The sequence below is a fragment of the Lagenorhynchus albirostris genome, chromosome 2 (genome assembly GCF_949774975.1).
Source record: "Lagenorhynchus albirostris chromosome 2, mLagAlb1.1, whole genome shotgun sequence".
Lineage (NCBI taxonomy): Eukaryota > Metazoa > Chordata > Mammalia > Artiodactyla > Delphinidae > Lagenorhynchus > Lagenorhynchus albirostris.
In genome coordinates, this window is record NC_083096.1 from 180,070,942 (window position 1) to 180,098,360 (window position 27,419).

Sequence of the window (27,419 nt, forward strand, 5' to 3'; positions counted from 1 at the left end):
TGTAGACTGTGCCCTTTGTGAAGCTGAAGTTTTCAGTAGGTAGGTGGGCGGACCCTCGGCCTGGGCACGGTGGCTCAGCCCCTCCGGTTCCCTGCAGCGTGGACGCAGAAAGTGGCACTTGGCAGGGCTGGGCTCACGGCTGCCACGTGGGTCCTTGTCCGTGGTAAGTTCAGGTGAACGGGGCACGTCACTTAGGCAGCACCTGCGTAAGTCAAGGCCACTTACCTCCAGGGCGAGGATACACAGCAGAGAGATCAGCAGTGACCTTCCGAGAAAACATCAGATTCCAGGGCTGCGTGCACAGCTGTGCAATCGTGGACACAAAACGGCTGCTGAGGGAGGGCCAGGGTCGCGTGCTTCTGCCTGGACACACGGGGACCCTGCATCCGAGCCGCGAACACTTTGCCAACCTCAGGCGAGACCCAGGGAGGTGGGAGGGCACCAACACAGACCCCCGATACCACCCTCAGCCTCTCCCGGCTAACCCGGTCAGTGCAGGCGTGTTCCTGAACTCGGAGCTATGGAACCAAAACAGGACCGGTTAGCCAGACACCTGGGGTCAAGCGAAGGGGCCCCAAGACCAGTGCGTGGGTCTGTCCTGCACTGGAGCTCTGAGCAGGTCCTTCCCAGGGGCCTGTGGGGACACTGAGGGATGGGGGCCCTCGGCCTCCCTGTCCCCTCCCAGGGAGGGTCAGCCAGATGAGCCTGCAGGGTAGGCAGCCGCTGCATGTGGCTGTCCAGCTGGGCTCGTTGCGGCTACAGGCTCGAGTGCGCCGTCACTGGAGTCCTGGCGCTCGGGGTTGGGCCTGGTGGGGCTACAGTTACCGTTGCTGTGGACGGAGCAGCCCAGCCTTTCCCCTGGGACTCGCCTGCCCTCACTGGGTTCTCTGTCCTCGTTGTGGGCCCTCGGGGGGCTCAGTATCCGAGGGGTCCTTTCCCCGGGTCCTCGCAGGGCTCTCAGCTGCTTCAGCGAGATTCCCCGCTGTGTGTAATTGTTTCTTCTTGGTCTCTTGGGGCCCCCAGGCTGAAGAAGCTGCCCCTGCATCGCCCCGACCCAGCTCTGTGCTTCCACGGGCACCCCGCTGCACCCCTACCCGGGCACCTCTTTCCTGGACCACGTTCCAGCGTGGGGGGATACGTGTGCTCCTTTCATGTTTGCTGGATGAATGAACAGGCCCCGCTGAGGAAGTTGCCTTGGTGCACTGTCCCAGTATGCTGCTGAGTTACAGGCGCGGACGAGCAGCTAGAAGTGCCTTTAGCCCCATCCGGGGATCTGGCCCCTCTGCTGTGGCTCCTGGAGTGACCTCTCCCTCCCCTTCAATTTTCTTAGTCCCGCACCCCACCCCACCCCCAGTCCCCAGCTATGCTCGCTCCAGGATCTCACAGCCCCTCTGGCTCCAGTCCTGGGCAAAGAGTTTTGGGTGAGGAGGGGACAGCCGCTTTACGACCGTGACCTCCGGTGAACCCCTAGGGTGTGGACAGCCAGTGCCGCGAATGAGATTAAAAATAGCACTTTAGGGCACGTCCCTTGTGGTGCAGCGGTTAAGAATCCGCCTGCCAATGCAGGGGACACATGCCGCGGAGCAACTAAGCCCGCGCATCACAACTACTGAGCCCGCGTGCTGTAAGTGCTGAAGCCTGCGCACCTAGAGCCCCGTGCTCCGCAACTAAAAGTAGCCCCCGCTCGACGCAACTAGAGAAAAGCCCGCGCGCAGCAACGAAGACCCACCGCAGCCAAGGAAAAAAAAAATCACTTTAATAAAGGCACTTCTTAGTAGACCCTTTTGGCCCAGGGAGAATCCCTGAGGCCGGCAGACTGCCTTAGGGCCAGTTTCTTCTGTCTACCTGACCACTGCTTGTCACTCGCAGGTCCTCTCCACTCCCCTTATTCCTTGCACGGGCTCTGCTGCAGGTCCTGCCCCAGAGCAGATGTGAAACTCGGTCCTCACTGACATACCCAGTCTTGGCCACCAGGTGGCAGTGTCTCCAAAGCCCAGGCGCCATCCCTCTGTGCCCACCAGCCCGCCCGCCCCCGCCCCCCCCCCCGCGACATCTGCAGCTCAGCCTGCAGGGGACAGTCAGGGTTCCCCCAACCCCCGAGCCCACCCCTCGGCTGAGACGATCAGGGGAGAGGCGTGTGGGTACCACGAGTATTTTGCAAAATAACTGATGTTTCCTGGAGGCAGGGAGCCCCGGGGGGCCGGGTGGGTTGGAGATGAAGGCGGGGTGTTCTGGGCAAAGGGCAACTGGAACAGGTCATGGCTGGAGCAGGGGGGAGCGGTGGCCGAGAAGGGGGCTGGGGGCTGCAGGTGGGGTGGGGTGGGCACAGCCCAGGCGTGGATGTTACAGTGAGGGACAGACGCTCTCGCCCCCGTGCTAGCTTGTACACAGCAGGCCCTCGGTAAATCTTCGCTGGGACCCACGCCGCACCCTGAGCCCGGATAAGTTCCAAGCATCGTGGCCCCAGGATCCCCCAGCCCTGAAAAGTCCCCCTGAGCTACTGCTGCCCTGGGTGCCCCGAGTGTGCCCCCACCGCAGGACACCTGCTCCTCTCCAAGTCTTCCGGCAGGAGGCTTCTCAGTGCCCTCGACCTCACAGCCAGGAAGAGGGCACAGCACACAAACACACCTGAGAGCAGGGAGAAGCCGGGGCGCTTCTGTCTGTTCTGGCAGATCCCAGGGAGGCCAGCTCCGTTCCCTAGAAACCTGTGGCCTGGTGTAATGGGTGTGGGGACACCTCACCCAGGCCCCGTATCCCAGCCCATGGTCTGGGGCTCGTCCACAGCCTCGGAAGCCAGAAATCAACCCGATGAGGGCTGTGGTTTCACCCTGGGTTCGCAGTGCCATGCATAGTGTGGCTCAGGGGCCAGCGTGCTCCCTCCAGAGGAGCCTCAAGGAACAGGGTTGACCTTCAAGTTCACGGAAGGGAAGGTCAGGTGTGGATTCAAGATGCGTGGCATGGTCCTTGTCTTGTTTTCAGTGGTCTTTGTTTTAGTCTCATCCCGGGACCACAGAGCAAAGGCCTCCCTCCCTGTCCTCTGTCCACAGATGGAACCCCACGCTCCCTCGGGGCGGACTTCCGGGGAGCAAGACCCAGGAGGCCACGGCCAGGCAGGAGGGTGGGCAGCCAAGGCCACGGGAAGGGCCCGGGGGGCTCAGAGGCAGGTCGGGGGTCAGACTCGTGGGGCAGGCGCATGACCCTGTGGGAGCTGGGCCAGCACTTAGTGCTCGTCTCAGGGCCCAGGTCCTCCTTCCCAGCAGAGGAAGGAGGTGTACTTAGCCCCCACGGGCGAGCGGCGGTCCCTCTCTCTCATCACCATCATCACGGCTTGAGTTTTAAGTCAATAGAGTGGTTCTCTGAGATGTGGAAATCAAGCGGCTGTGGTTCTTGGTGAGTCCCGGGCCTCCTGGCTTGGATCCTGGGTTGTGCCCACGGCCACCTGCTGCGGACAGACCAGAAGGTCAGGGCAGCTTTTTGGAGCCAGGCTGATGCTCTGCTCAGCCCACTGGTCCCGAAGAGTGCCTGACTCAGAGAGGATTCTTAGGAAAGGGAGGCTGATGACAATCCTTCCCTCGTGAGAAAGGGTTCTTCATTTACTGACAAAGTTCTAGGAAGAGGGCCCAGGGTTCGGCAAGCCAAGAGTGAGAAGGGAGACTCCCATTGCTCATCTTGCTTGCAGATTTGACGATTCTAGGCAAAAACAGCCCAGGCCAAGGACAGCCATGCAACGCCACGTTTTCTAGAAAATCCAAAGATCTTCTAAAGCAATATAAATGTGGGGAGGATGAGTCCGGGGTCCCAGAGAAAGCATGGGAATTAAGGAGGCCCAAAGGGGCTGTGTGACTTTAAAAAGTCACCGAACCTCTCTGTGCTTCACCTACACATAGAGCGGGGTATGATGAGACCTGCCTCGCTTACCTCGTGACCACGAACGGTAAAATGACATGATGTTTACCGAGTGAGTCCATGGGGAAAGGCCTCACTGATCTCAAGCAGGGCGGGCTGCTCAGAGGAGGCGGAGTTTTAGAGGCATCTTAGTCGATGAATCGGAAATCGATGGGCAGGAAGGAGGTAGAAGGACTTCACCCGCGGGAGGAGCACGAGCTCGGGCAGAATCTGTGTGGCTGAAGAGGGCTGGGTGGCTGCAGCTGCAGAGGGCGGGGCCTCAGGGAGGTGGGCGGGGCCCAGGTTGGGCGCGAGCGGCTTAGACCGGCTTCCTTAGGCCCTGGGGAGCTATGGAAGGTGCTAAGAGGGAGGAGAGGGGCTCAGACCTGTTTGCAGCTCCCCCAGCACAGGGTGGAAGATGGACGGTGAGGGCAGACTGGAGACGAGCTCGTGGACCGGGGGGGGGGGGCGGGGAGGAAGGGCCTGGACCCCAGGGACCCCACGGGAGCCCCCTCATCTCCAGGAGGGCAGCAGACAGTGGCTGAAGCGGGTCTGGGGGAAGCGTGGACGAGGTGAGAAAGCTGTGGCCCATGTGGGGAGGTGGCCAAAGTCCCCTGCAGAGGGCTGTGGTTTTTGCACCCAACTCTCCCTAACTGGTCAGGACAAGATGGTGGGACACGTTAGCTGCCCATAAACCAGACTCTCCTCAGGGGCTGGCAAGGGGCCGGGACGCCTGTTGCTTGTTTGGGCCTTCTGGTCAGTGTGTCCTGTGTGTCCCCCAAACATCAGGACCGTGCAGTGAGGGTATGAGTGACCAGGGCCCAGTGCAGCGGGTACGACGGTGACTGGGCGCACCCCTCCCTGCTCGGCGTGCACAGTACGGGGAAAGGACCCGCCCGGGCGCACCAGGAAGGGGCCCAGCCAGCTCGCGGTGGCTCGCGGTGTCCACTGATGGAAGATGACGAGAAGCCCCGTGGCGAAGGATCTCGACACCCGCAAGAAGTTGGAGGCTCATCCAGGTCCATAAACAGCACTGGAAGGTGGTGGGCACGGGTGGGCGGGTGAAGTCCAAGGGCAGGATGGGCGTTCACCAGGGACGTCGGCTCCACCTTCTGCAGTTCTCACCTTATGGGGCATTTCACAGTCTGAGCTTTTGGTCCCTTGAACACACCAGCCCCATTCTCCCTGGAATAGCTGTCTCCCGACCCCATCACCCATCCTCCTACCCTGCTTGTGTTCTTCCCAGCACTTGGCATCATTCTCAGGCCTAGAGGTCAGTGTATTGTCTGTCTCTCCTCCTGTCACAGCCCCATGAGGCAGAGCCTTGATGCTCACAGTTGGGTCCCCAGTACCTACCACTGCCTGCCACTCCCAGGGCCCTTGATGAGTATCTGCAGGGTGGATGGATAGATGGATGGATGGATGTGTGGATGAGTGGGTGGACGGATGGATGGATGGACAGATGGATGGATGTGTGGATGGATGGATGGATGGATGGATAGAGGGATGGATGGGTGGATGAATGGATGGATGGGAGAATGAATGAATGAATAAGTGAGTGACTGAATGAGTGTGTCTGCTCTAACTCTATTCTGGGAAGCAGCGTAGTTAGACAGGCTCTCTGCACGCCAGCACTGTGGACATTCGGGGCCGGATCATTCTCTGCTGTGTGTGTGGTCACCCTGTGCACTGTAGGGTGTTTACAGCCTCCCAGGCAGCAGCAAAGTTGTGACAACCCAGAATATCTTCAGACGTTGCCGGGTGTCTTCGGGGCAGGGGGTAGGGGTGGGAGGCAGGGTGCAAAGCTGCAGCTGGTAATATAGAGATATATATATGCATAAATGATACTCACAGCCCCCTCCCCAAGTCCCCGTGGCAAGTGGCCCAATCCCCAGGTGACCTCTCACCCCTCGGGGAGCCACACTGGAAACTGTACGCTTTGCTGCTGCCGTTTATTGATTTACCACATATTTACATCCCATCAGGAAACCCGTCACGCCTCCATCCACCAGGGCCCTGTGGGTTTCCGCCGGCCGGCCTGCTCCCGACCCAGGCCCAGGCTCGAGGCCAAAGCCATGGCTCTGGACGTCAGACATTCAGCAGGAGGGGCCGGTGCTCCTCGGCGGTGGCAGCGTCACCGGGAGGGATTTCGTAGACGACAAACAGGGAGGAGTACAAGCAGCCCAGGAAGGACACCAGGCTGGAGAAGTACATCACCCCGTTGGCGCTGCCCACAGCCGAGGTCAGAGGCCCTAGCACCAGGGACACCAGGATCTGGGCCAGGAAGTACTGGCAGCTCAGCAGGGAGATGTCCACGCCCATGCCCCGCCGGGTGCCGTCGGCGCTGGACCCTGCAAACTGACCAGAGATGTGCGTCAGCCAGACCAGGCCCCCTGCGGCCCTGGGACCCAGCACCCGTGCCCAGCAGCTCACGTCCTCCGGGCCCCACGTGCACAGGGAGCCCGGTCAAGACTGATAATATTTGTGTTCTGGGATGACGACAAGGAAAGGAACCCGCGGCCAGCAGGGGCTGGCAGGGCCTCTTCCCGGTCTCCCGCCTCTAAAGGAGATGCGGGGCCTGCCGGCCCGGCCCCCTCCACTCCAGCTCCGCCCTCTCTGAACCCTTGTCCCTACGACGCCTGTCGTGCTCAGAGATCCCAGGGTCTACAGCGCTGCTCCTCTGGCCTGTGGCCTCCACCTTGGACGTCAGGCTCCCTCCGCCCCCAGCCAGCACCACGCTGGGGACACAGGTGACACGTGGTCTCTGAGCAGAGCTGCCAAGTGGCAGCGGGAGTGACTCTGCCCCCAGCACAGGCCACCTGCACCCCGCGGACTGCGGCTGGGCGCCACCCGGGGTCCCGCCCGGCCTGGCCCCCCTCCCAGATGCAGCTGTGCTCTCCTCTGGGATGCTGGACAACTCCCGCCCCGCCGAGGCTGTGTTCCCGCGAATTGGTGTCACGTGAGTCCTGGGGACACCCGCCCAGCCCGTGGGGGCCACCGCCATGGGGAGGTCGCAGGGGAGCCCTGGACCCGCAGCCCAGCGGAGACCGCGTGTCCAGAAGACTTGACGGGCAGCAGAGGCCCGAGCCTTCCAGCGGGGTCGAGTGGCTCAAGGCCCCACGTCCCCTCCCGCGGGGCAGGGCCGCCCTCCACCGAGAACCAGCACGTCCGCGTACCCCGGTGAAGGGGGCTCCCGGGAGGTGACAAGGGGGACAGTGTGCTCAGGTCACGGGCACAGCCTGAGCACCGTCCAGGGGGCGAGTCAGGCCCCGGGGCCAGGCCTGGGGGAGGCGCCAGGGGCCCGGAGTTAAAGGGGCTGCGGGAGAGGCAGCCGTCAAGGTGGCCTTTTAATGCCATATTGTAAAGCCTCAAAGTCACGGCCAAAAACCTACGACGGGAGCGATATTCGGCCACAAGGAGGAAGGCGGTAGGGACCCACTCATACACAGGGCGGGTGAACCTTGAAAACGCGAGGCTGGGAGAAGCCAGACGCACAAGGCCGCCTATCACGTGATCCCATGGACGGGAAACGTCCAGGGGAGCGGAGGGCTGGAGGGGTGATGGCCAACGGGGAGGGGGCTCCTTTTGGGGGTGACGAAAATGTTCTGGAATTGATGGTGTGAATACACTAAAAGCCACTGAATCGTACACTGGAAATGGGTGAACTGTGTGGCATTGTGGTGACTTCTGCTCAATAAAGCTGTTAAGGGAAAATCCACCCTGAACAAAATACCAGAATTTGACCTAAAGACGGGATCCATTTTCCTGAGTTTTCCTTTAGCCTCAGACGCCACCAGGACTCGGCTCAGCCCTGTCCCTTACCCTGTCTTTACGTCCCCGATCTCTCACTCAGTGTGGATTTTTGGCATTGATGCTCATTTTCACAAAAACCACATTCACGAATTATTGACCTCGACCGCTGAGTTTTTGGTGCCCACATGCCCCCAGCCGACCACAAAGCCCCGCAGAGCCCTCTCCTTGCGGCTCTCCCAGCGCCCCCCAGTTCCCTGCTCGAGCAGCTTCCTGCCGGGGTTCGTGCTCTGCCGGTGCGTCCTGATTGTCTCCCCGTTTGAACGGGGCCCCGAGCTGTGCAGCGGGTCCCGGGACCCTGCGCAGGTGGAGAGTCACCTGGACGTGGGGCCCGAAGCAAGGAGGCCGGCACTCACCTGCTTGCTTTGGTAGTAATCGCACAGCAACGAGTAGGGCAGGGTGCACAGGGTGGAAAACAAAATCCCGTAGGTGATGCAGAGGGACAGAACCACGTAGAGGTTCCTGGAAAGGGTGGCAAGCCCAGTCCCCAGGCCGAAGGCCAGGTAGGCGATGAAGTACAGCGTGCGGACACTGAGGTGCTCCTCCAGCTTCTCCAGAATAGCTGCGACCCAGAGAGGAAGGTGAGCGGCGCCCCGCCTGGGGCCCCAGGCCGCCCGCCAGGCCGGCAGGCAGCTTGCCCCTGACCGGGAGACCCGATCGGGGGCCCCAGGGAGCTAAGGGACCACTGATGGGGTCGTCCGGATGGGTGGCAGTGCCTGGGGTGGACCCCTGCACACCCAGGGGAGGCCCCCAAGTGCTGCAGCAGGTGAAGGGGTCTTTGGGTGGAAAGATCAAAGAGGCTAGAGAGTTTAGGGTTTGCGGCTGAACCCTGAGTTCTTGCACGAATCGTAGTGCTTCTGTCGCTTTCCTAACACAAGGACACTGACAGCCCCACCCCGGCCGGCCAGTGTCTAAGGACCCTGAGGGGCCTGGCAGCTCGGGTTCCGCATGACACCCCTTTCCGGAGTCAAATACCCCGGGGCCACTTCCCCACGTCCTGGTGCCGCCAAACACCCAGGCCCGCCGGGGTCCGCCAGCGAGAGCCAAGAGATTCTTCCTTAATAATGTGGTCCCTTGACCGCCTACAAAAGTCACGGTCCTGACTGTGGGGCTGCAGCTTGCTAACGGGGTCCACAGTCTGCAGCCGTCAGCCTGAGTCTGGGCTGCAGCCTGTTTCTGTACCACCCGGAGCTAAGAACGGTTTTCACATTTTTAAATGTTCAAAACAAGTCCGAAGAAGACAGATCTTTTGTGGCGCATGGAAATCATACAAATCCGAATCCCGGGCACATCAGCGAAGTGTTGCTGGAACTCGGCCCCGTGTGCTCATCACGCCTCGTCTGCCTCGAGGGCAGCGCCGGGTCGCCCCACCGGAGCCTGTGGCCAGAAAAGCCAAGAGGCCAGACTCTCTGGCCTTTTACTGAAAACGTGGGCGGACCCCTGAGATGAAGCCTGGGGCTGTACGCCGCCAGCTAGGCCACCACTGGGACGCCCCGGAGCCCACAGGCACTCAGCACAGCGTCCTAGGTCCGTGGGGCACGCAGGGTCAAACCTCAGGGTCGTCTCGGCCTCCCCACACCCATCCCACGTGTTCCACAGCCTCACTCGAGCTGCACCCCCCGTCAAACCTGCACCCTCCCTCCCTCTGGACCAGCCACCATGAGAATCGACATGGGAAGGGTGGGGTAGGGGTGGCAGGTGGACGGCACACCCCCCCGGGAGTGACCTCGTGGTTTGTCCCTGGGCCCCCACGTGTCCCTCGCTTACGGGCCTGACACCCCGCCCCATCCCAGCCAGCTGCTTACTCAGGGCCGTACACACGCCCGTCCCCACCCGGCCCTGCCCCGCCACGCAGCACCAGGCAGCGTCCCCAGCTGACCGCTGACGACGGGTCACTGGATAACGGAGAAAAAAACAGCGCTGTCTCCCCCCACATTGGGATGCTATGTCTGCAGCCGTAAAGATACAACCTTCCTTCACTGAACGGGTACCAGCCACCCAACCCAGGGGCCGTTATCACTCCCACGGAGGCCCCGCCCCCTGAGCCCAGCCCACCGGTACCTGAGTAGAAGGCAGCGCTGAAGGCGTAGATGCACATCCCCCAGCAGCCCACGGTGACCCCGCTGTTGTATTTCTGATACGCCTCCGACGTGTGCGGGGCCTTGGGGTCCCCCTGAAATACCACCTCGCCCATGAAGTCCGTGTAGAAGAGAAGCATCCCCTCGAAGGAGAGCCACCCTGGGAGGGGGAAGGGCTGGTGACGCTGGGCAGGCGCTGGCCCGTGGCCCCTCCTCCGCCCGCAGGTGGTTTTGACCGATGACTGAAGGAGCCCGTGAGTTTTGTCGATTCAAAACTTAAAGAAGGAATTACCTATAGCTTCACCACGCAGACGTGACTTTACCGCCGTTAAAATTTTGTACGTTTCCTACCCGTCTTTTTAAAATATATATTCTTATAACATAGGCTCTGTCGCGTGAAGGTTTTGTATTCTATTCTTTCTCTGAACGTTATTGCCAGGAGGAAAGCTAACCCTCAGCTCCTCCTGTTTCCCCCTCCTCTGCAGGGGAGGCGAGAAAATGCCAGTGGGGCTCCAGCCACAGTGCGGGGGCAGGGGTCACCCGTTTACCTGGGAGAAATACATTAGGAAGGGCAAGTGTTGATAGAGATCTAATTTGCTCTGTTACCGAGAAAACCACAGCGCTCCTTCCTCTGATTTCCCCGTGCATTTCCTCTTTTATAGAGGAAGGAGGTGATATTTATGGGGTTTCTTGAACCCCAGTAATTATCACGCATGCTCCCTATGCCATTAAATATTCATGAACAGCCCCATCTTAATGGCAGCAAAATACTTCACAGTGTGGATCTATCTTCCCATCGTTGGACATCTACCCTTTCCCCCATCCCAGTCTTTGGCTATCATGAGTCGTGCTGTGAGAAATACCTCGCGCATGTATTTGTGATAAAACCTCGGACTACATCCTTGCAAAGAACGCCAAATAGGTAGGATCTCTGGGGTAAAGGTGATGGGCATTTTTAAGATCCTTGCCTGTTGCCAAATTGCCTCCTAGAGGGTCATTCTGATTTACATCCCACAACGTTTGAGAGCCTAGATTATCTCAGATTCCTCATCATCCTCAGACGGTCAACAGCCCAACAGCAGAGACACCGAAGGGCACGGAACGCAAGTGGGGCTTCTCGGTAGTCGTTCGAAAGCCGAGCCTGTGAACGTGAGACCAGCACCAGACGTGTGTGTCTGGGTGTGTTTACGTCTCAGCTCTAAGCGTGAGGGGTCCAAACTGGCTTAAGACACAAGTCCCACTAGCGGGAAAGGGATGCCCCCCCTTAATTGTGAGTTGCCCGAAGAGGTTTTGGTCCTGAAGATCTGGGCTCCGTGGAGACCCGGCTCTTCCTGGAGAAAAGCCCTCCCCGCGGCCCCCCTGCCCCGCCCGTCCCCACCACGTCCTGCCCCTGGTGATGCCTGGGGAGGCCGAGTGGAGGGGAGAGGCCTCCAGGCATCCGGAGCCTTGCCCCTCACGCAGGGCCACCTGAGGGGGGCAGGACACGCGGGAGGCTTCGCCGCGAGCTCACCCAGGAAGTGGTTGAGGCAGAGGTGCCGCAGGGCCTTGGGCATGTTGCAGATGGTGAAGCAGAGGTGCCTCATGGACGGCGGCTGCCCCGACGGCTCCCTGGGGCCCGTCAGCTCACTCTCGTATTTCACGCCATTCAGTAAAATATTGGCCACCTGAAAGGGAAGCCCCCAAAAGTTCCTCCTCAGTGCATCAAACCCCAGGCACCCCTCGGAAGCGTGTGTTTTGCTTCGATGAGAAAGTGAATCAGAAACACAAACCCAGAGGCTGGGAGGGTTTGTCTTCCTGGGCGGTGAGAACTGGACACCAAACACCACCCGAAAGAGAGAAATGACGTTAAGGCGTCTCTTCAGAGACGGAAGCGGCTGAGACTCGAATTTCCCTTCGCGGTGCCTGCCTTTGGGCCACAGAGAGGAAGCTATGACCTTGCCAAACGTGGAATACGTTTGAAAGAAAAGAAATACGGGTCAGTTGAAATTCAGACCTTACGAAGTCTCATCTTTTCTGTAAGAGAGGATGCAAAAGACTGATTCCAAGGTGACTGGGCGTCTGGACAGGGGACTCCTACCTATACAGGGGTTAGGGTGGCCAACAGAGCCCGTGCAGGGAGGGAGCCGGGCACCCAGGCAGCTCCACGTCACCAGCATCTGTCAGGGCAACTCCATCGCCAAATACGCTCACTGGCTCAGTTTGCCGCCTGTTCCCGGAATGACAAGGCCTTGCCCCACCGTGGCCCTGCCTGGGCTGGGGGTGCAGACAGCAGCCAGGTGAATGGACGCCTCTGGGAGCTGGACGTCTCGAGAGAGAAGGTGCCTTACTCTGGGTCCACGCGGGAGCCTGTGCTGGGTCGGCACCTGGACGTTCCGGGTGGGTGAATGAAAAGGAAGGGAACAGCCCACAATGCCGGTTCCAAGGGCAGCTGCATCAGCAGAGCTTGTCGCCCACAGCTGCCGGAGGAAGACTTCGACTGACATCTGTGTCCCCACTGAGCCCAGATGTGTTCATATTTAGCTCATGAACTTTATATTTTCCTCCAAAACTGATTCGAAAATGGAAAGTTTTAAAAGGATTAAGAAGAGATTTTTCAACCAGAATTTAAGGACTGTATCTAGAGGCCAGGTGGAATTTCGGGAAACAGGACAGGATGACCCAGTATTGACAAGAGGCTTCATGAACTGCTCTGCTGTCCTTAGGAATGAGGATGACATGCCCTTGACTCGAGCAGTTAGAGAGGTGGCTTTCCCTTGCCAAGGATGGGATTCCTTCCGGTGATTTTCAGTTCTTCAGACGCTTTCCAGACCTGAGCTTGTGGATGCTGCCCACGGGGACCTGGCTGCTTCCCTGCAGGACTGGCGCCCACCTGTGCAGAGCGCTTCCTCGAGATGGGATGACATTGAGTTCAAGACACCATAGAGGTGGCCCTAAGACCGGCTCGCGGTAACACAGAGGAGGCGTGGTTAAGCTTCAGAATTTCACAACGAAGCGAACATGCGTGGCCACCTCCCAATGTCAGCCTCCCACGAAATCAGGGGGTCTTCCCAGGCACGGGAGTGTGGGTGGGGATGTCTGACGGAGGGTCGGGCCGGCAGAGCGGGGCCTGCTTCACGGGAGACGCGGCCACGTGGCAGCCGTGTCCAAGGGGCATGTCCAGGTCACCCGCCTTCGGAACTGCCCCTCTGGGGGCCTGTGAGGGTTGAACAAGGGTCATAGGCTTCCTGCTCAGGAAACTCCATCCCCTGCATGCCCCTGAGGGCAGGGAGGCCCTCACGTCTACTTTAAATGAGCATAACTCTCTTTAATATAAAGTAGCCTCTTCCAAGATCACGGACTCTGAAAGCAGCTAAAATCCCACATGTCAGTTCGTGGCCTTCCAGCCAATCCTACATCCTACAACACAGACAGCCTTCCGGAAGGTTCTCTCCTTCCCAGAACATGCCTGCGCCCTTTGGGATCCAGAGTGTCGACAGCCTCTGGGCTGGTTGGTTAAGGTTGCCCACCTGGGGAGGGAAGGAGGCCCCAGAAACAGCCGCCAGGTTTATGTTTTGTTTCTGTCCTTCAGGAAGACTTAGCTCAGTTGGCACTGGGCGCACACGGCCAAAGTGGGCTGGACGTGTCAGGGAAAAGACTAGGAATGACCGCAGTACACGTGAGGCTGTGACAAACTCACCGGCTTAGCCCTGGGCCAACGTAAGGGTGTTTAAAAGAGCCGGGCCTTTGCTGTGGCCAGTGTCTTAAAGTGCAACCCCGAGCAGAGACCCCGAAGGCATCCGTGGGCTCACGTCGGGCCCAGAATCTCGACGCTGACAGGATGTAAGGATGGGGATGTCCCTGGGGCCCACCTATTAGACCCAGGTCCCTCCTGACTGATATGCCCAGATGGGCCGGGAATTCCCTTCCAGATCATCTGACGAGGGGGGACCACGCACGGTGCCCTCTGACCCCTGGCTCCCCCCTCCCACGGCCCCCGGACGTTTGCTTTTACCTGTTGACTGAAGGTCACGTTCCTTCTCCTGCTGGTGTCGGGGCCACCTCCTCCGGCTGTGTCCGGGATGGCCAGGGTCTGGGGTCTCTTTAGGATGCCAGCCGACCGTGGCTTGGAAGTGTCCAAGGAGCCCACCCTCAGCACGTCCCCGTCGGGGCCGGTGGCCAGGGAGACGTCCCTCCGGTCCCCGAGGCCGCGGTCCCGGTGGTAGAAGCCATCGGGGGCCCGGGGGAAGCTGACACTGATTGCCTGCCTTGGGGCGCTGCCGGGGATGGCCAGGTGGCTGTCGTGGCCACCCGTGAAGCAGTCGATGAGCACGCTGTCTATGTTGGACGTGGCGAAGGACGAGGCGAACTCGTTGATGCCCGTCAGGGAACTGTCCCTGCTGATGAAGCTGCCGTACTTGGGCGTGAGGGGGCTCAGCGGGGAGATGGGGCTGGAGAAGTTGGTGTGGAGGCTGCTGGCCGGCGGGCAGGGGACTGTCTGGCCGGCGCCCTCCTCACCCAGGACAGGAGGGGAGGGAGGCAGCGGGAGGCTGGGGCTCTTCATGGCCGGCCTCTTCTCGGCCGGGGGCCGCAGGGGTCTCTCGGGGATGCTGACCAGGGTCAGGACGGTGGAGATGCTCAGGACGGCGGCCGTGAAGATATAGATGACCCGCAGCTGCCCGCCCAGGGCTCTCCCGAAGCCGGTTTTATCCCAGTGGATCCCCCCGACCACATACCCGAACCCTCCTCCGAGACCTGGGGAGAGAAGCGGGGCAGGGAGCGGGGAAGAAAGCCCCCGAGGAAGGTGTTCGCTTCCTTACTTGATTCGGAAAATCCACCCCAAGGACCCGGATGTATCATCTGTCCCACCTGCGCCCCAAAGAAAAGGAGAAGAGAATGGGATTTCCGGGGGGACCCTGGGGGACCCGGTCCCCTGCCCTTGAGGGCCGCCTGCCAGGGCATGATGACCGCCTGCCCACACTCTGGTCCCCTCTGCACACAGCGTCTTAGGAGGAGTGAAAGTGAGTGTCGACACTGGGTCACCTGTCCCCTCGGAGTCCCGCCCCTCCCCCAGCTTCAGCGCTGTGTAAACACGGGAGACCTGGTCCCCAGCACACAGACCACTGCACGTGTGCGTGCGGGAATTCACGTGGCCACCCCTGTCTTCCTCACCTGGAGACATCGTCCTTGGGCCTGACCACCATTAAGAAAGTCACCCCTGGGCTTCCCTGGTGGCGCAGTGGTTAAGAATCCGCCTGCCGATGCAGGGGACACGGGTTCGAGCCCTGGTCCGGGAAGATCCCACATGCTGCGGAGCAACTAAGCCCGTGCGTCACAACTACTGAGCCTGCGCTCTAGAGCCCACGAGCCACAACTACTGAGCCCGTGAGCCACAACTACTGAAGTCCGCGTGCCTAGAGCCCGTGCTCCCAACAAGAGAAGCCGCCGCAATGAGAAGCCCGCGCACCGCAACGAAGAGTAGCCCCCGCTCGCCGCAACTAGAGAAAAGCCCGCGTGCAGCAACGAAGACCCAATGCGACCAAAAATAAAATAAAATAAATAAATTTATAAAAAAAGAAAGAAAGTCACCCCTCATGGGTCACCCCTGGTGGCAGCTCTCCAGGCCCCGGAGCCACCAGGGGACAGGAGGGCTGCAGGAATCTGGTCCTTTCCTCTGATCCCACTCACTGATCCCACGGCCTCAGGGACCCAGCAAACAGCCAATGGTTCACACAGCACAACACGAAAATGTAGGTGATGCCACACGGTGCCCGGCCATTGGCAAAAGACCTCCAGAAAGTGCCGTTTCCTCCCGCCCAGCGCTGGGCTCCCAGTGGCAGAGCAAGGCCAGGCGCCAGGGCTCCACCCGCCCAGCCCCCCTGCAGCCACATCATGCATCTGAGGTGCTTTTCTATTTCGGGTCCAGCTATACTCTGACCAGGCTACTGGTTGGGATGAGTAAAGCTCTCGGTTTACTCTTGGCGATGCAGGGGAACCTGCATCCGACCAGCAGGGGCCCTCCCTCCCCTCCACTTGGGGAGATCCAGCCGTGTCAGGAGTTGGCCTTTTCAACAGAATCGCCTGCGGAAAGGCCTGGACTCAGACACATTCAGCCCAACCTTCCACATGTCCCTGTGGTGGGACATGACCCTGAATCTAGTTATTTAATGGCTTTCTGTAGAACTTCATTTGTTCCAGACTCTTCTTACGGGCCTCTTAATCTCATATCCAGCCGCCCCCCCGCCACCACCCCCCCCAGCTTTATTATTCTTAACTTTCCACATTCATGGTCCTAATTAGCTTCCCCCACTCCTTCTGAAGACACAGTTGCAGTTTGGTGACCCTTAATCAAGGTCAGATTTGGGAGAACTTTATGAACTTTTTTTTTTTAAATGACCGAAGCGATACATTTGCACAGTTGAGGAACTATACTCAACAACGAAGAAACAAACAACCTGATTCAAGCAATGGGCAGAGGACTGGAATAAACATTTCTCCAATGCTAGACGCACGGCCAACAAGCACATGGAATAGTGCTCACATCACCGATCATCAGGGAGATGCAAGTCAGATCCGCAGTGAGATACAACCTCACATCCATTAGGATGGCTGCTATCGAACACTTTTTAAAAACCCAGGAAACAGTAAGTTGACGAGGAAGTGGAGAAATTGGGACCCTTGTGCAGTGCTGGTGGGGATATAAAATAGTGCAGCTGCTGTGGGAAACAATAAGGAGGCTCCCCCCAAAACTAACAATAGAATTCCCCAGCTCTTCCACTTCTGGGTAGAGGCCCCAGAAGAACTGAAAGCAGGGTCTTGAAGAGATATTTGCACCCCCATGCTCACAGCGGCATTATTCACAATAGCTAAGACGTGGAAGCAACCCAAGTGTCCATCAAAGGATGAATGGATAAGCACAGTGTGGTCTATACATGCAGTGAAATATTATTCAGTCTTAAAAGAGTAAGGAATTCTAACATACGCTACAACATGGATGAACCTTGAGGACACTGTACTCAGTGAAATAAGCCTGCCACAAAGACAAATACTGTTTGATTCCGCTCACATCGGTTCCTTAGAGCAGTCAAATTTGTAGCGACAGAAAGTAGAATGGTGGTTGCCAGGGGCTGGGGGAGGGGAGATTGGGGAGTTATTATTTAATGGTTATAGACTTTCAGTGTCACAAGATGAAAAGCGTTTCGGGGGTGGGTGGTGGTGATGGCTACACAACAGTGTGGAAGTATCAGAACTGTACACATAAAAATGGCTAAGATGGTAAATTTTATGTTATGTGTATTTTAACACAATTTTAAAAGAGGGAAAAAAAAAACTAATTCAGAAGAGTACATATCTTCATGTACTTACTACAGAATTACCTCCTGATAAACCCATTGTAAGTTGAAAATATCATAAGATGAAAATGCATTTAATACACATTCCTATATATAAAATAGATAACCAACAAGGACCTACTGTATAGCACAGGGAACTATACTCAGTATCTTGTAAAAATCTATAAGGGAAAAAATCTGAAAAAGAATATATGTATATATAAATATATGTATAACTGATTCACTTTGCTGTACACCAGAAACTAACACGACATTGTAAATCAACTATACGTCAATTTTTTAAAAAGGGGAAAAAAAAGAAAATGCACTGAATACACCTAACCTACTGAACATCATCGCTTAGCCCCGCCTACCTTACACATGCTCAGATCACTTCCATTAACCTACAGCTGGGCCAAAGCATCTAACACAAAGCCTGTTTTATAATAAGGTGTTGACTGTCTCATGTAATTGACTGATGACTGTCCTGAAAGTGAAAAACAGAACGGTTGTCCGTGTAGGGTTGTTGACCCTCGAGATCACGGGGGTGAACGGGAGCCGCCGCCCAGCATCACAAGAGAGGATCGGACTACATATCGCTAGCCCAGGAAAGGGCAAACTTCAGATTCAAAGTGCAGTTTCCACTGAATGTGTATAGCTTTCGTCAAGGCAAAAAAATCGTAAGTCAAACCATCATAAGTTGGGGACTCTCTATATAAGATAAAAAACTAATTCCTTCTTCCGACCCTCCAAACTCCTGCCTGCCTGGACCCACGCAGAAGCTCCCTGGACCCATGTGCATACGGGATTGTAAAGAGAGATGAACAACGACGTTTTCTAGAAGAAGTGACTGAGGCTTGGAGAGGCCAAGCAGTTGCCTAAAGTCCCACCATGAACAGGAGGAAAAGCACAAAACCGATTCAGGATTTCAGCTCCTGGGCCACCCCGGCCTCTTCATACAGGTCCTACACATATGACATCTTTCCCTGGATTTTCAGAAATCTTTTCCATTGCTATTATAAATGGGATTGTTTACTTTGGAACAAGATAAGTGTTTTATATACAAACGCTAGAGGTATTGATTTTTATACGATACTTTGATAAGCAAACATCATACTGAATTCTCTTACTGTTTTGCGGTTGATTCCCTTGAAGGTCTTGTTTGCTTTATTTTTAAACTATTTATTTATTTATTTACTTATTTATGTCTTTGGCTGCCTTGGGTCTTCGTTACTGTGCGCGGGCTTTCCCTAGTTGCAGCGAGCGGGCGCTACTCTTCATTGTGGTGTGCGGGCTTCTCATTGTGGTGGCTTCTCTTGTTGCGGAGCACGGGCTCTAGGCACATGGACTTCAGTAGTTGTGGCTCGTGGGCTCTAGAGCACAGACTCAGTAGTTGTGGCGCACAGGCTTAGTTGCTCCGCGACATGTGGGATCTTCCTGGACCAAAGCTCGAACCCGTGTCCCCTGCATTGGCAGGCGGGTTCTTAACCACTGTGCCACCAGGGAAGTCCAAGCACAGACTCTTTGTTTTTTCTTCCTTTCAATTTTATTGAAGTAGAGTTGATTTACAGTGTTGTGTTAATTTCTGCTGTACAGCAAGGTGATTCAGTTATGCATATATATTCTTTTTCATCTTCTTTTCCATCATGGTTTATCACAGGATATAGGATATTAGTTCCCTGTGCTGTACAGTAGGGCCTTGTTGTCGATCCATGTTATATATAATAGTTCGCATCCGCTAACCCCACACTCGCAGTCCAGCCCTCCCCCAGCACCCCTCCCCTTGGTGGTCATTCCTGCCTCCTTCCCGACCTCAGTGGGAATGTTTCTCGTGTCTGGCATCAAGCACAGCACAGGTGTGTGCGTGTGTGTGTACACACAGTCAATTGTCATTATTCACGGATTCCATATTTCAAATCTACCTACTCAGTAAAATTGATTTGTAACCCCAATAAATACATGTGTAACACGCAATCACGCTCGGATACGTGCAGAGCAGTGAAAAAAAACTTTTTTTGCCCGGCTTGTGGGATCTTAGTTCCCCGACCAGGGATTGAACCCGGGCCACAGCAGTGAAAGCGCCAAGTCCTAACCATTGGTCCACCAGGGAATTCCCAGAGCAGTGAAAGAGTCGCCCGGCACACACGGTCCCGGCTAAGACTTTCCACAGTGATGTTCTGCCTTGTTGTTTCAACTCTCACACTGTCAACAACCATCCTTTTCATAGTCCATGTGGGTGCTACATGTTTGCAGTTTTGTGCTTTTTTGGGTGACACGCTGTTTAGTCGACAGCCCCCAAGTGTAGCGCTACCGCTGTCTAGGGTTCCCAAGTGCCCGGTGCCCGCGATGTGTCTTATGGGGAAAATATGTGAGTTAGACGAGCTTCGTTCGGGCACGAGTCATAGTGCTGCTGGCCGTGAGTTCAATGTTAATGAATCCGTGATATATACTAAATAAGATGTCTTTAAACAGAAACACATAGAACAAGGCTATGTATTGATCCGTTGACAAAAATGATGTGGCCAGAGGTTTGCAGGAACCTAACCCTGTATGTCTCCACGGGCCATGATTCGAGGTTGGCTAATTCAGAGCTCGTGACACCTTTGAACGACACAACTACCTGAATAACGAGAATCAACGATGTATAACACTATTTACACATGGTTATATACACACATACAGAGCTATATACGCACATATATGCATATATATCAACGATATCTTCCATAAAAAAGAATGAAATAATGCCATTTGCAGCAACATGGATGGACCTAGAGATGATCATACAAAGTGAAGTAAGCCAGGCAGAGAAAGACAAATATCGTATGATATCGCTTATATGTGGAATCTTAAAAAAAAAAATGATACAAACGAACTTATTTACAAAACAGAAGTAGACCCACAGACATAGAAAACAAACTTATGGCTACTGGAGGGGAAGGAGCGGGGAGGGCTGAATTAGGAGTTTGGGATTAACATACACACACTCCTATATGTAAAATAGATAAACAACGAGGACCTACTGCGTAGCACAGGGAACTCTACTCAATATATTGTAGTAACCTATAAGGGAAAAGAATCTGAAAGAGATTCAGATTATATATATATAACTGAATCACTTTGCTGTACACCTGAAACTAACACAGCATTGTAAATCAACTATACTTCAATAAAAAAAGAAATATAGATTAAAATATAGATACTATAGTATATAATACGTGTACTGTTGACATATGTGGTTTGAGAGGCGCACTTTCAAGCACGTCCGTGCTCGCCCACGTCTTTGCATTTTGTCCCAGTTGCACAGAACCTTACCTGCCAGGAGGGCATGGATGTTCAGGCCGCGGTCCTGATCGGCGGGGCTGCACACGTCCATCATGTACGCGTGGCTGGGGCTATCGGCCGAGTCCGCACTGAAGTCCATCAGCGCCACGCCGCACACGGTGAGGAGGATGCCCCACTTGTGGTCGTGGGCCGTGTCAGCCAGCGCCGTCCCGATGTCCCTGCCGTTCAGCAAGAGTGAGAGGCCCAGCAATGCACCTGGGGATGGAGAACAGAGTCACCAGGGAAGCGCGGCCCTGCCGGCCCGGCGGCCACCACTTCAGGCTGAAATCTTTTTTTTTTGCGGTACGCGGGCCTCTCACTGCTGTGGCCTCTCCCGCTGCGGAGCACAGGCTCCGGACGCGTAGGCTCAGCGGCCATGGCTCACAGGCCCAGCCGCTTCGCGGCATGTGGGATCCTCCCGGACCAGGGCACGAACCCGTGTCCCCTGCATCGGCAGGTGGACTCCCAACCGCTGCGCCACCAGGGAAGCCCCAGGCTGAAATCTTTAGGGCCCCAAGAACTCCTTTTTAATCAAACCTTAAGCACTTGGATCAGGGTTTTTATTTCATCAAGCATAGCAGGAATGATAGAGACTTTATTAACTCTTTTTTTTTGGCCGTGCTATGCAGCTTGTGGGATCTCAGCTCCCCAACCAGGGGTTGAGCCAGGCCCATGGCAGTGAAAGCCCGGAATCCTAACCACTAGGCCACCAGGGAACTCCCCTATTAACTCATTTTTAAAAAGTGATCAAAATGAGATATTTTCACAGTTAACCCAGACTGGATTACAGGGTGCTCCCCACTACCACACCAGTGACACGACCTGGATAACTGTTTTGGTCAACACTCTTTTAGATTTTCCTAAGAGGAAGCAGTTGGGGCCTTTTTTCTTTTTTCCATTTTATTTCAATTCCAAAACAACAGACCTATAGCCAGGACAAGAATGAAAGGGCGTCTCCTTCCAAACCTTGAGGTACATCGGTCACTCCAAGCGCCCAACAGTGGCTGCAGTAGGAATCCTGAAACAGAGCAGGTCAGTGGTCACTGCTGAGGTCCCCATTGTACGTGGGGACCAACACCGAAGAGCTTCATCAGATTCCTGAAACACCTGCACTCAAACGTCCCCAGGGCATCAGAAGAATAAGATGATGAAACTCAGAGTCAGCAACAGAGCCCTGAGCTAGAAAACAAAAGATAACCAGACTCTTGGAATCACTCAGCTTCCCCTTAAATTTTCTACTTAGGCCCCTACAAGGCACGAAGGAGCCATGACCTTCTTGGGAATCCAAGAAAGACCAGGACCTCCCAGACCCAAACCACCCCCAGCCGTACTGCTTGTCTCCTCTGATGACACCGCCTGGCACGGGATGGTGGAATCCTCGGGGTCCGCTGAAGTCTGGTCCTTTATCTGGTTTAGATAAAGTCCCTTAAGATACGGGGTCTGACCGGCCATACCTGTGTTCTGGTACAGCCCCACACAACTGGGGGACTTACTCCGGCCCCTCCCTTGTCCCCCTGGGGACCTCAAGCTGCCTCCACGGAGGTTTCTGGAAGCTTCTGGGGAGGTTTCAGAGGCCCTCGCGGGCGGGCCGAGCGGGGGCTCACCGAGGATGGGGCTGACGAACCACACGAGGCTGTAGAGCTGGTCGGGGAGGCCCATCTGCAGGAGCACCGGGGTCACGTACGCCGTCTCCATGGCGTAGCTGAACTCGATGCCGAAGAGGACGCAGCCGTTGAAGAGCAGCTCCCGGAAGGACCTCTGGGGGTGCAGGTCCCCGAAGCCCACCAGCTCGACTGGACACGGGGTGTTAGGGGGCGGGGGCGGCGACGGCCGGATGCACTTCCTCCTCTTGGGGTGCCGTTTGAAGTTGTTGGCCCGGTGGCTGATGTGCCGGGTCATGGACCCCGAGTAGCCGGCGATCGGGGGCCTCCAGAGGTCCTGAGGGGTCAAGGAGGGGAAGAGGGCCTCTCCCGGAGGGGCGCTGCTCACCGGGGAGGTCATCGTAGGGGGAGCCGGTGGGTGCTCCTGTGGGGAAAGCCCGTTTGGGGGCAGCCGTCACCCGCGGGGCCGCCACCACGCGAGCTCATTTGTCCCGGTGGCTCTGTCCCTCCATCCCCCCTGGCACCGCTCACCCGTCCACGTGGGAAAGGTGAGTTCACTCGGGGGTCCCATAGAGCCGACACGGAGCCCCCGGAGTGGAGCCTGCTGTGTGGACGGTGTCCCTGGGCCTCACTTTCGCATCGGGGCAGCCCGCCTGCCCGGGGAGACCAGAGCCAGAAAGAGGATCAAATCCTTCAGGTCCCCGCACTAAACCTCAAAGGGACGGTTCCCCAGACAGGCTGTACCGGGAGGGCCCAGCAAAGAACCACGAGGAGTGGGAGCCACCAAGAGCCCCGTGGCTGCCCTCAGGCCGCAAAGGTTGCCGGGCTGTGTTAGGACCTGCGGCCCATTGCCAGGGCTAATTTTGCCCTTCCCTGCAGGCCCCAGGGGAGCAGAGGGGGAGACCAGGCACCCTGGGGGGAGACAGGACTCACAGGCACCCTGAGCGCTTGCAAGTGGTGAGGGGACAGCCCTTCCTTCTCAGGATGGAGAGTCACACCCTCCCTAGTACCTGGGTTTCCTCTCCACCCCAAGCCGGAGGACCCAAGCCTAAAAGCCGCGGAATGAGTTCAACTCAAGTCTTTTCCTTTCACATCAGCTGGACAAACGAATCTTCAGTCGAGTCAGGAGAGCTGAGACTTTCATAGTGTTTGAAATGCTCTCTTTAAAGAAATAAACCGACTCCCTGAATCCTGCTTGTTATAGGCAACACACTGAATAGGGATACGGTTTACCAAAAAAAAAAAAAAAAAGTGAGGGACAGAAAGAATCCGGGAGGGTGAGAAATAGATTTTCCTCCATCCTCAAATTATTTTTTTGAGGAATTTTCGCAACGCCCTCGCCCTGGGTAGGGAATTAGCAGGCGTGTAGGCTAATTCACAGACACTCCTGCCTCCTCTGTCCCCCACCTCCCTGGGGTTTACAATGTGTGCCACTCGGAGACCTGCCCTTGGGCATCCAACTGTTTTCACTGCTTAGAAATTAATCTAGATTGTAAATATTAAAGGAATAGATTCTAGCATGTTGACCTGTGCGTTTAGCCAATGTCAATTTTACTAAGCACAGGGAGAGGAAAGCTACTAAGATCAGAGGGAAAGAGACAGATAAAAGCATGAGAGGGGGAAGTTCTGCATTGGGTTTGACCTCTCTGACACAGCTCAGCCCATCTGTATCACAGAAAAGCAATCGCCTAAGTTTCCTTTGGAGTCCTTCCTGGGAAGTAGGCCCTGAACCCGAGACGACATTCCCAACATTGATAGGTTTCCTTACAAGAACACTTGTTATTTACTGAGATAAATAGTAGAGGCTTTCTTTCAAAATTAGTTTTTTTTTTTTTTTTTTTTTTTTTGCGGTCCGCGGGCCTCTCACCGTTGCGGCCTCTCCCGTTGCGGAGCACAGCCTCCGGACGCGCAGGCTCAGCGGCCATGGCTCACGGGCCCAGCCGCTCCACGGCATGTGGGATCTTCCCGGACCGGGGCACGAACCCGCGTCCCCTGCCTCGGCAGGCGGACTCTCAACCACTGCGCCACCAGGGAAGCCCCATCAAATTTAGTTTTTAAGCTTTAGAAATGAGGCCCTTATTTCTGACTTTAACTTACTGTACACCCTCCATCACACTCTTGCTAGTCGATAACTTCTTTATGAATCACTCTGAAATTCCTTATCACTCCAGATGTGCGTCCCAAACTCCCCCACTACCCCACACACTCGGGGATTGTCTTCCTTCTCTTCAGAAGACACCAGTGGTAGAAATGATTTATTCTAGAGACGTCCCAGCAGGATTCAGAACGCAACATGTTAACACAATAAACCATCCACCAATCCATCCATCCATCCATCCATCCATCTACCCATCTTCCCACCCACCCACCCATCCATCCACATCTCCACCCATCCATATACATATCCACCCCCCGTCCTCTAATCTACCCAACCTACCCGTCTACCCATCCACTCTTTCGAATACCGATCCATCCATCCGTCCATCCATCCTTCCACTTGCCCACCTACCCACCCATCCTCCCGTTTGGCTGAGTACTGAGTACCAAGACACTGAATTTATAGAGATAAAAGAAAGGCATAGTTCTTGCCCTCAAGTCAGGTGAAACAGTGGAGGAAAGACATGCTAAGCGGTGGGAACCACCCATGCAAAGGAGCTCTGTGCACCAGTTGGGCACGGTGGCGACGTGGTGATGAGAGATGAACCCATCAAGAAGGGATTAGTTGACCAGGAAGACTTGGTACGAGGTAGATTTCACACCAAGATGACAGGGAATGACATAACCAGCGAATCAGTCTGCTCTCGCTTCTAGAAAAGGTATATCTTATGACCTTAAAAAAATCCCACGCTCTCCCCTACGACAAGAGCAGAGGGAACCTAAGAACTATGCAGACAAGTAATACTTCACTAAAAACATAATCCACTTACGAAGATGAAGTCAAGTTTTTAAAAAATTAAACTTTTAAGCTAAAAGCATCTTGTTTATGTTCCTCACGGGTCTCACTCAGGCCCTTGTACATAGTAAATACTCGAGAAAAAATGGCTGGTCTTGCCTTCAAAAACCCAGGTGGTTGTTAGCTGTCCCTGGAGCTTCATAGAAATAGAAATAGATCATAGAAATAGAGGACCCGCTGGAACACCGCATAATAAGACTGTCTCCTTAGAAGTCAGAAGGAAGACCTTAGCCCAGGTGTGTCAGAGAGCTTAACCTGACTTCACCTGTCTGGTCACAGCCCCGCACCTGCCTCGGTGGATAACTCCCTCTGTGCCTCTCTACCTGCCCCTTCAGGCACAGGACGCCTCTCTTTCCTATTGGCATTTTACCCCCATAAAGTGAACTTAAGTGAACACGCGTTAGAAACCTTCCCTTTCATTTTAGAATGAAGAACCATGGGCCCCGTCTGGAAGAATTTTAGCCTCACTCGGCATAAGGCGGAAGTATATTTTTGAAAAGGGAGGATATCTGACCCACTTAAAATGGACTATGTAAATAGTCCATGTCTCTACCTGTGATGTGACAATTTCACCATCACCTGCCCACCACCTCCAGCTTTAAAACACAGCCTGCAGCCGGTCCTAGCAAAAATGAGACCCTCACCGCCCCCATCCTACACCCCGCCCCCCGACACACATCTGAACCGGAATTCAACCTGAGCTTGAACAGAGTCTTCACTAAGGCTTCCCCTTCAAGTTTGGGCGATCAGGGTTACCGCTTTTATTTAAAAATACATATATTAAAAGCTGTCCACGGAAGTTTATTCTAAGAACTACTGAAAATTCACTTTTGAATGTTATAAAAAAAGAAAGTAAAATGTAAACTAGTAAAATAGAATTTTAATACAAATATTCATCAGACCATCTCGATCACACTGTATTACCGTTCACTCAGCCCCCCCAAAATGTGCACATATTCCTGGACCCCCCAGGTTATATGCTGGGTCCACTGTGCTTCTAGAATACAGAGGATGTTTCAAGGAATGAACCCCTCAAATTGCGTTATGGGATGACTAAGCAGCAATGGATTAATAAAAATAAACAATGTCCATGTAATTCGTATGCTTAAAATTACCCCACTCTGACCTCAAATCATTTCCTCATTTCTCCATCTGAAACCAGGCTTCCAACTGTGGGGTGACATGGGAGCACAGCCCTTCCCCGTCCTTCCTTCTACCAATTCTCAAAGTTTATACTTCAAGGAAATCTTCCCAGACCAGTAAAGGGCTCTATGGACTTCAGGGGATGTATTTAATCAGCTAGTTGCTCAATTGTGTGTCGCCCACTTCTCACTTTTGATCTGTGGCAATCTAGCCCCTACCTGACAGCCCCAACTGATCCCCAAACCCCTGGTGAGGCACACATTGAACTTTCATCAGCACCTGGTTCTACTTCCCTATAAAAACTGAAAAACAAAAGCATTATGATAACCCCACAAACGACTTGTCGAGGACAGAATGAACCGAACTGCCGTAACCCTCCCGCCTCAGCCTCAGCGTATGACCCTTGACGAGAAAGCAGAAATCCTTGGTGCTCATCATAAACTTAATCCTGGGATGCTGAGACAGATTATCCCAGGGCCCCAGCCATCCAGAGCTTTCATTAAGCCTCTGGCGGGAGGTGAACCGGAAGCTGATGACACCTGCCCAGGTGACCCGGGAACAGGCCTCCGGCACCCATAAGCAGAGCTTAAGCCTGGGGCAAATTCCAGTGTTCGGTCTCTTTCCTTGCAAATGTGAAATAAATCTGTCACCCAACTGCTACCCTTCTCAGGGCGGGAGAGTTCTGCACTCAGGGGGCGAGACGTGGGCTCCACTGACAGTTCAATTAATTAGACATCCAAGGGGAACAAAGGTCTCAGTGCCAACCTCCAGTCCCAATCCTGGCACTCTGATTACCCTGGGGCCTAAGCCGCGACTCTCCCAGCACAGAGCCGGGAAGCTGTGCGGAGGGCACAGGAGGAAATGGAGGTACCTGTGGGTCCAGCCAGGAGGCATCCCTTTCCGAGGCCGGGGTCCTGCCTGCCCCGGTCGCAGCTCGGGTCCCGGCCCGGCCGCCCCCGGCCCGCCACTGCTCCTGCAGCATCACCCCGCGGGGCGGGGCCGTGACGTCATGGCTGCATCCTAGCCAGGCTTCATCCTCGCCGCCTACCGCCGGTACCCGCAGAGCATCCTTAAAGCGGCACCGCCCTGCAGTCCGCCGCGGAGGCGCTGGACCCCGCGCAGGGCCCCCACCCCTCGCCAGTCGCTCATCCTCCTGAAGTTTAAAGGCCGGCAGAGTCTGCAAGGAAAGCTCCAGAAACAGGCCCGCTATGACTTCCGCGGGCTGAGGCGTTCTGGCCTTGGTGGGCCCCTTTCTCCATAAAAAAAAAAATATATATATATGTATATATAATTATATATATTAAATATATATAATATA

General features: G+C 55.4%; 1 protein-coding gene across 1 annotated transcript; it reads right to left on the reverse strand.

Moving 5' to 3' along the window:
• Positions 1-5,890: 5,890 nt before the first annotated feature.
• On the reverse strand, positions 5,891-27,083 carry SLC45A1 (solute carrier family 45 member 1). The gene is made up of 9 exons (XM_060142831.1): positions 26,973-27,083; positions 22,009-22,429; positions 21,330-21,422; positions 20,396-20,620; positions 13,765-14,504; positions 11,284-11,437; positions 9,757-9,933; positions 8,052-8,257; positions 5,891-6,243 (listed from the first exon to the last, which is right to left on the reverse strand). The coding sequence occupies exons 1-9, from the start codon at positions 27,081-27,083 to the stop codon at positions 5,974-5,976; spliced, it is 2,397 nt and encodes a 798-aa protein (XP_059998814.1). The 3' UTR covers positions 5,891-5,973.
• Between the last annotated feature and the right edge of the window lie 336 nt (positions 27,084-27,419).

Excerpts from the sequence above, each read along its gene's own strand:
- SLC45A1 (XM_060142831.1), bottom strand. The coding sequence starts at position 27,083 with ATGCTGCAGGAGCAGTGGCGGGCCGGGGGCGGCCGGGCCGGGACCCGA. Across the intron at positions 11,438-13,764 it reads ACGTGACCTTCAGTCAACAG|GTGGCCAATATTTTACTGAA; the intron begins GTAAAAGCAAAC and ends CTTCCCTTTCAG. Across the intron at positions 9,934-11,283 it reads CTGCCTCAACCACTTCCTGG|GGTGGCTCTCCTTCGAGGGG; the intron begins GTGAGCTCGCGG and ends TCCCCCTCCCAG.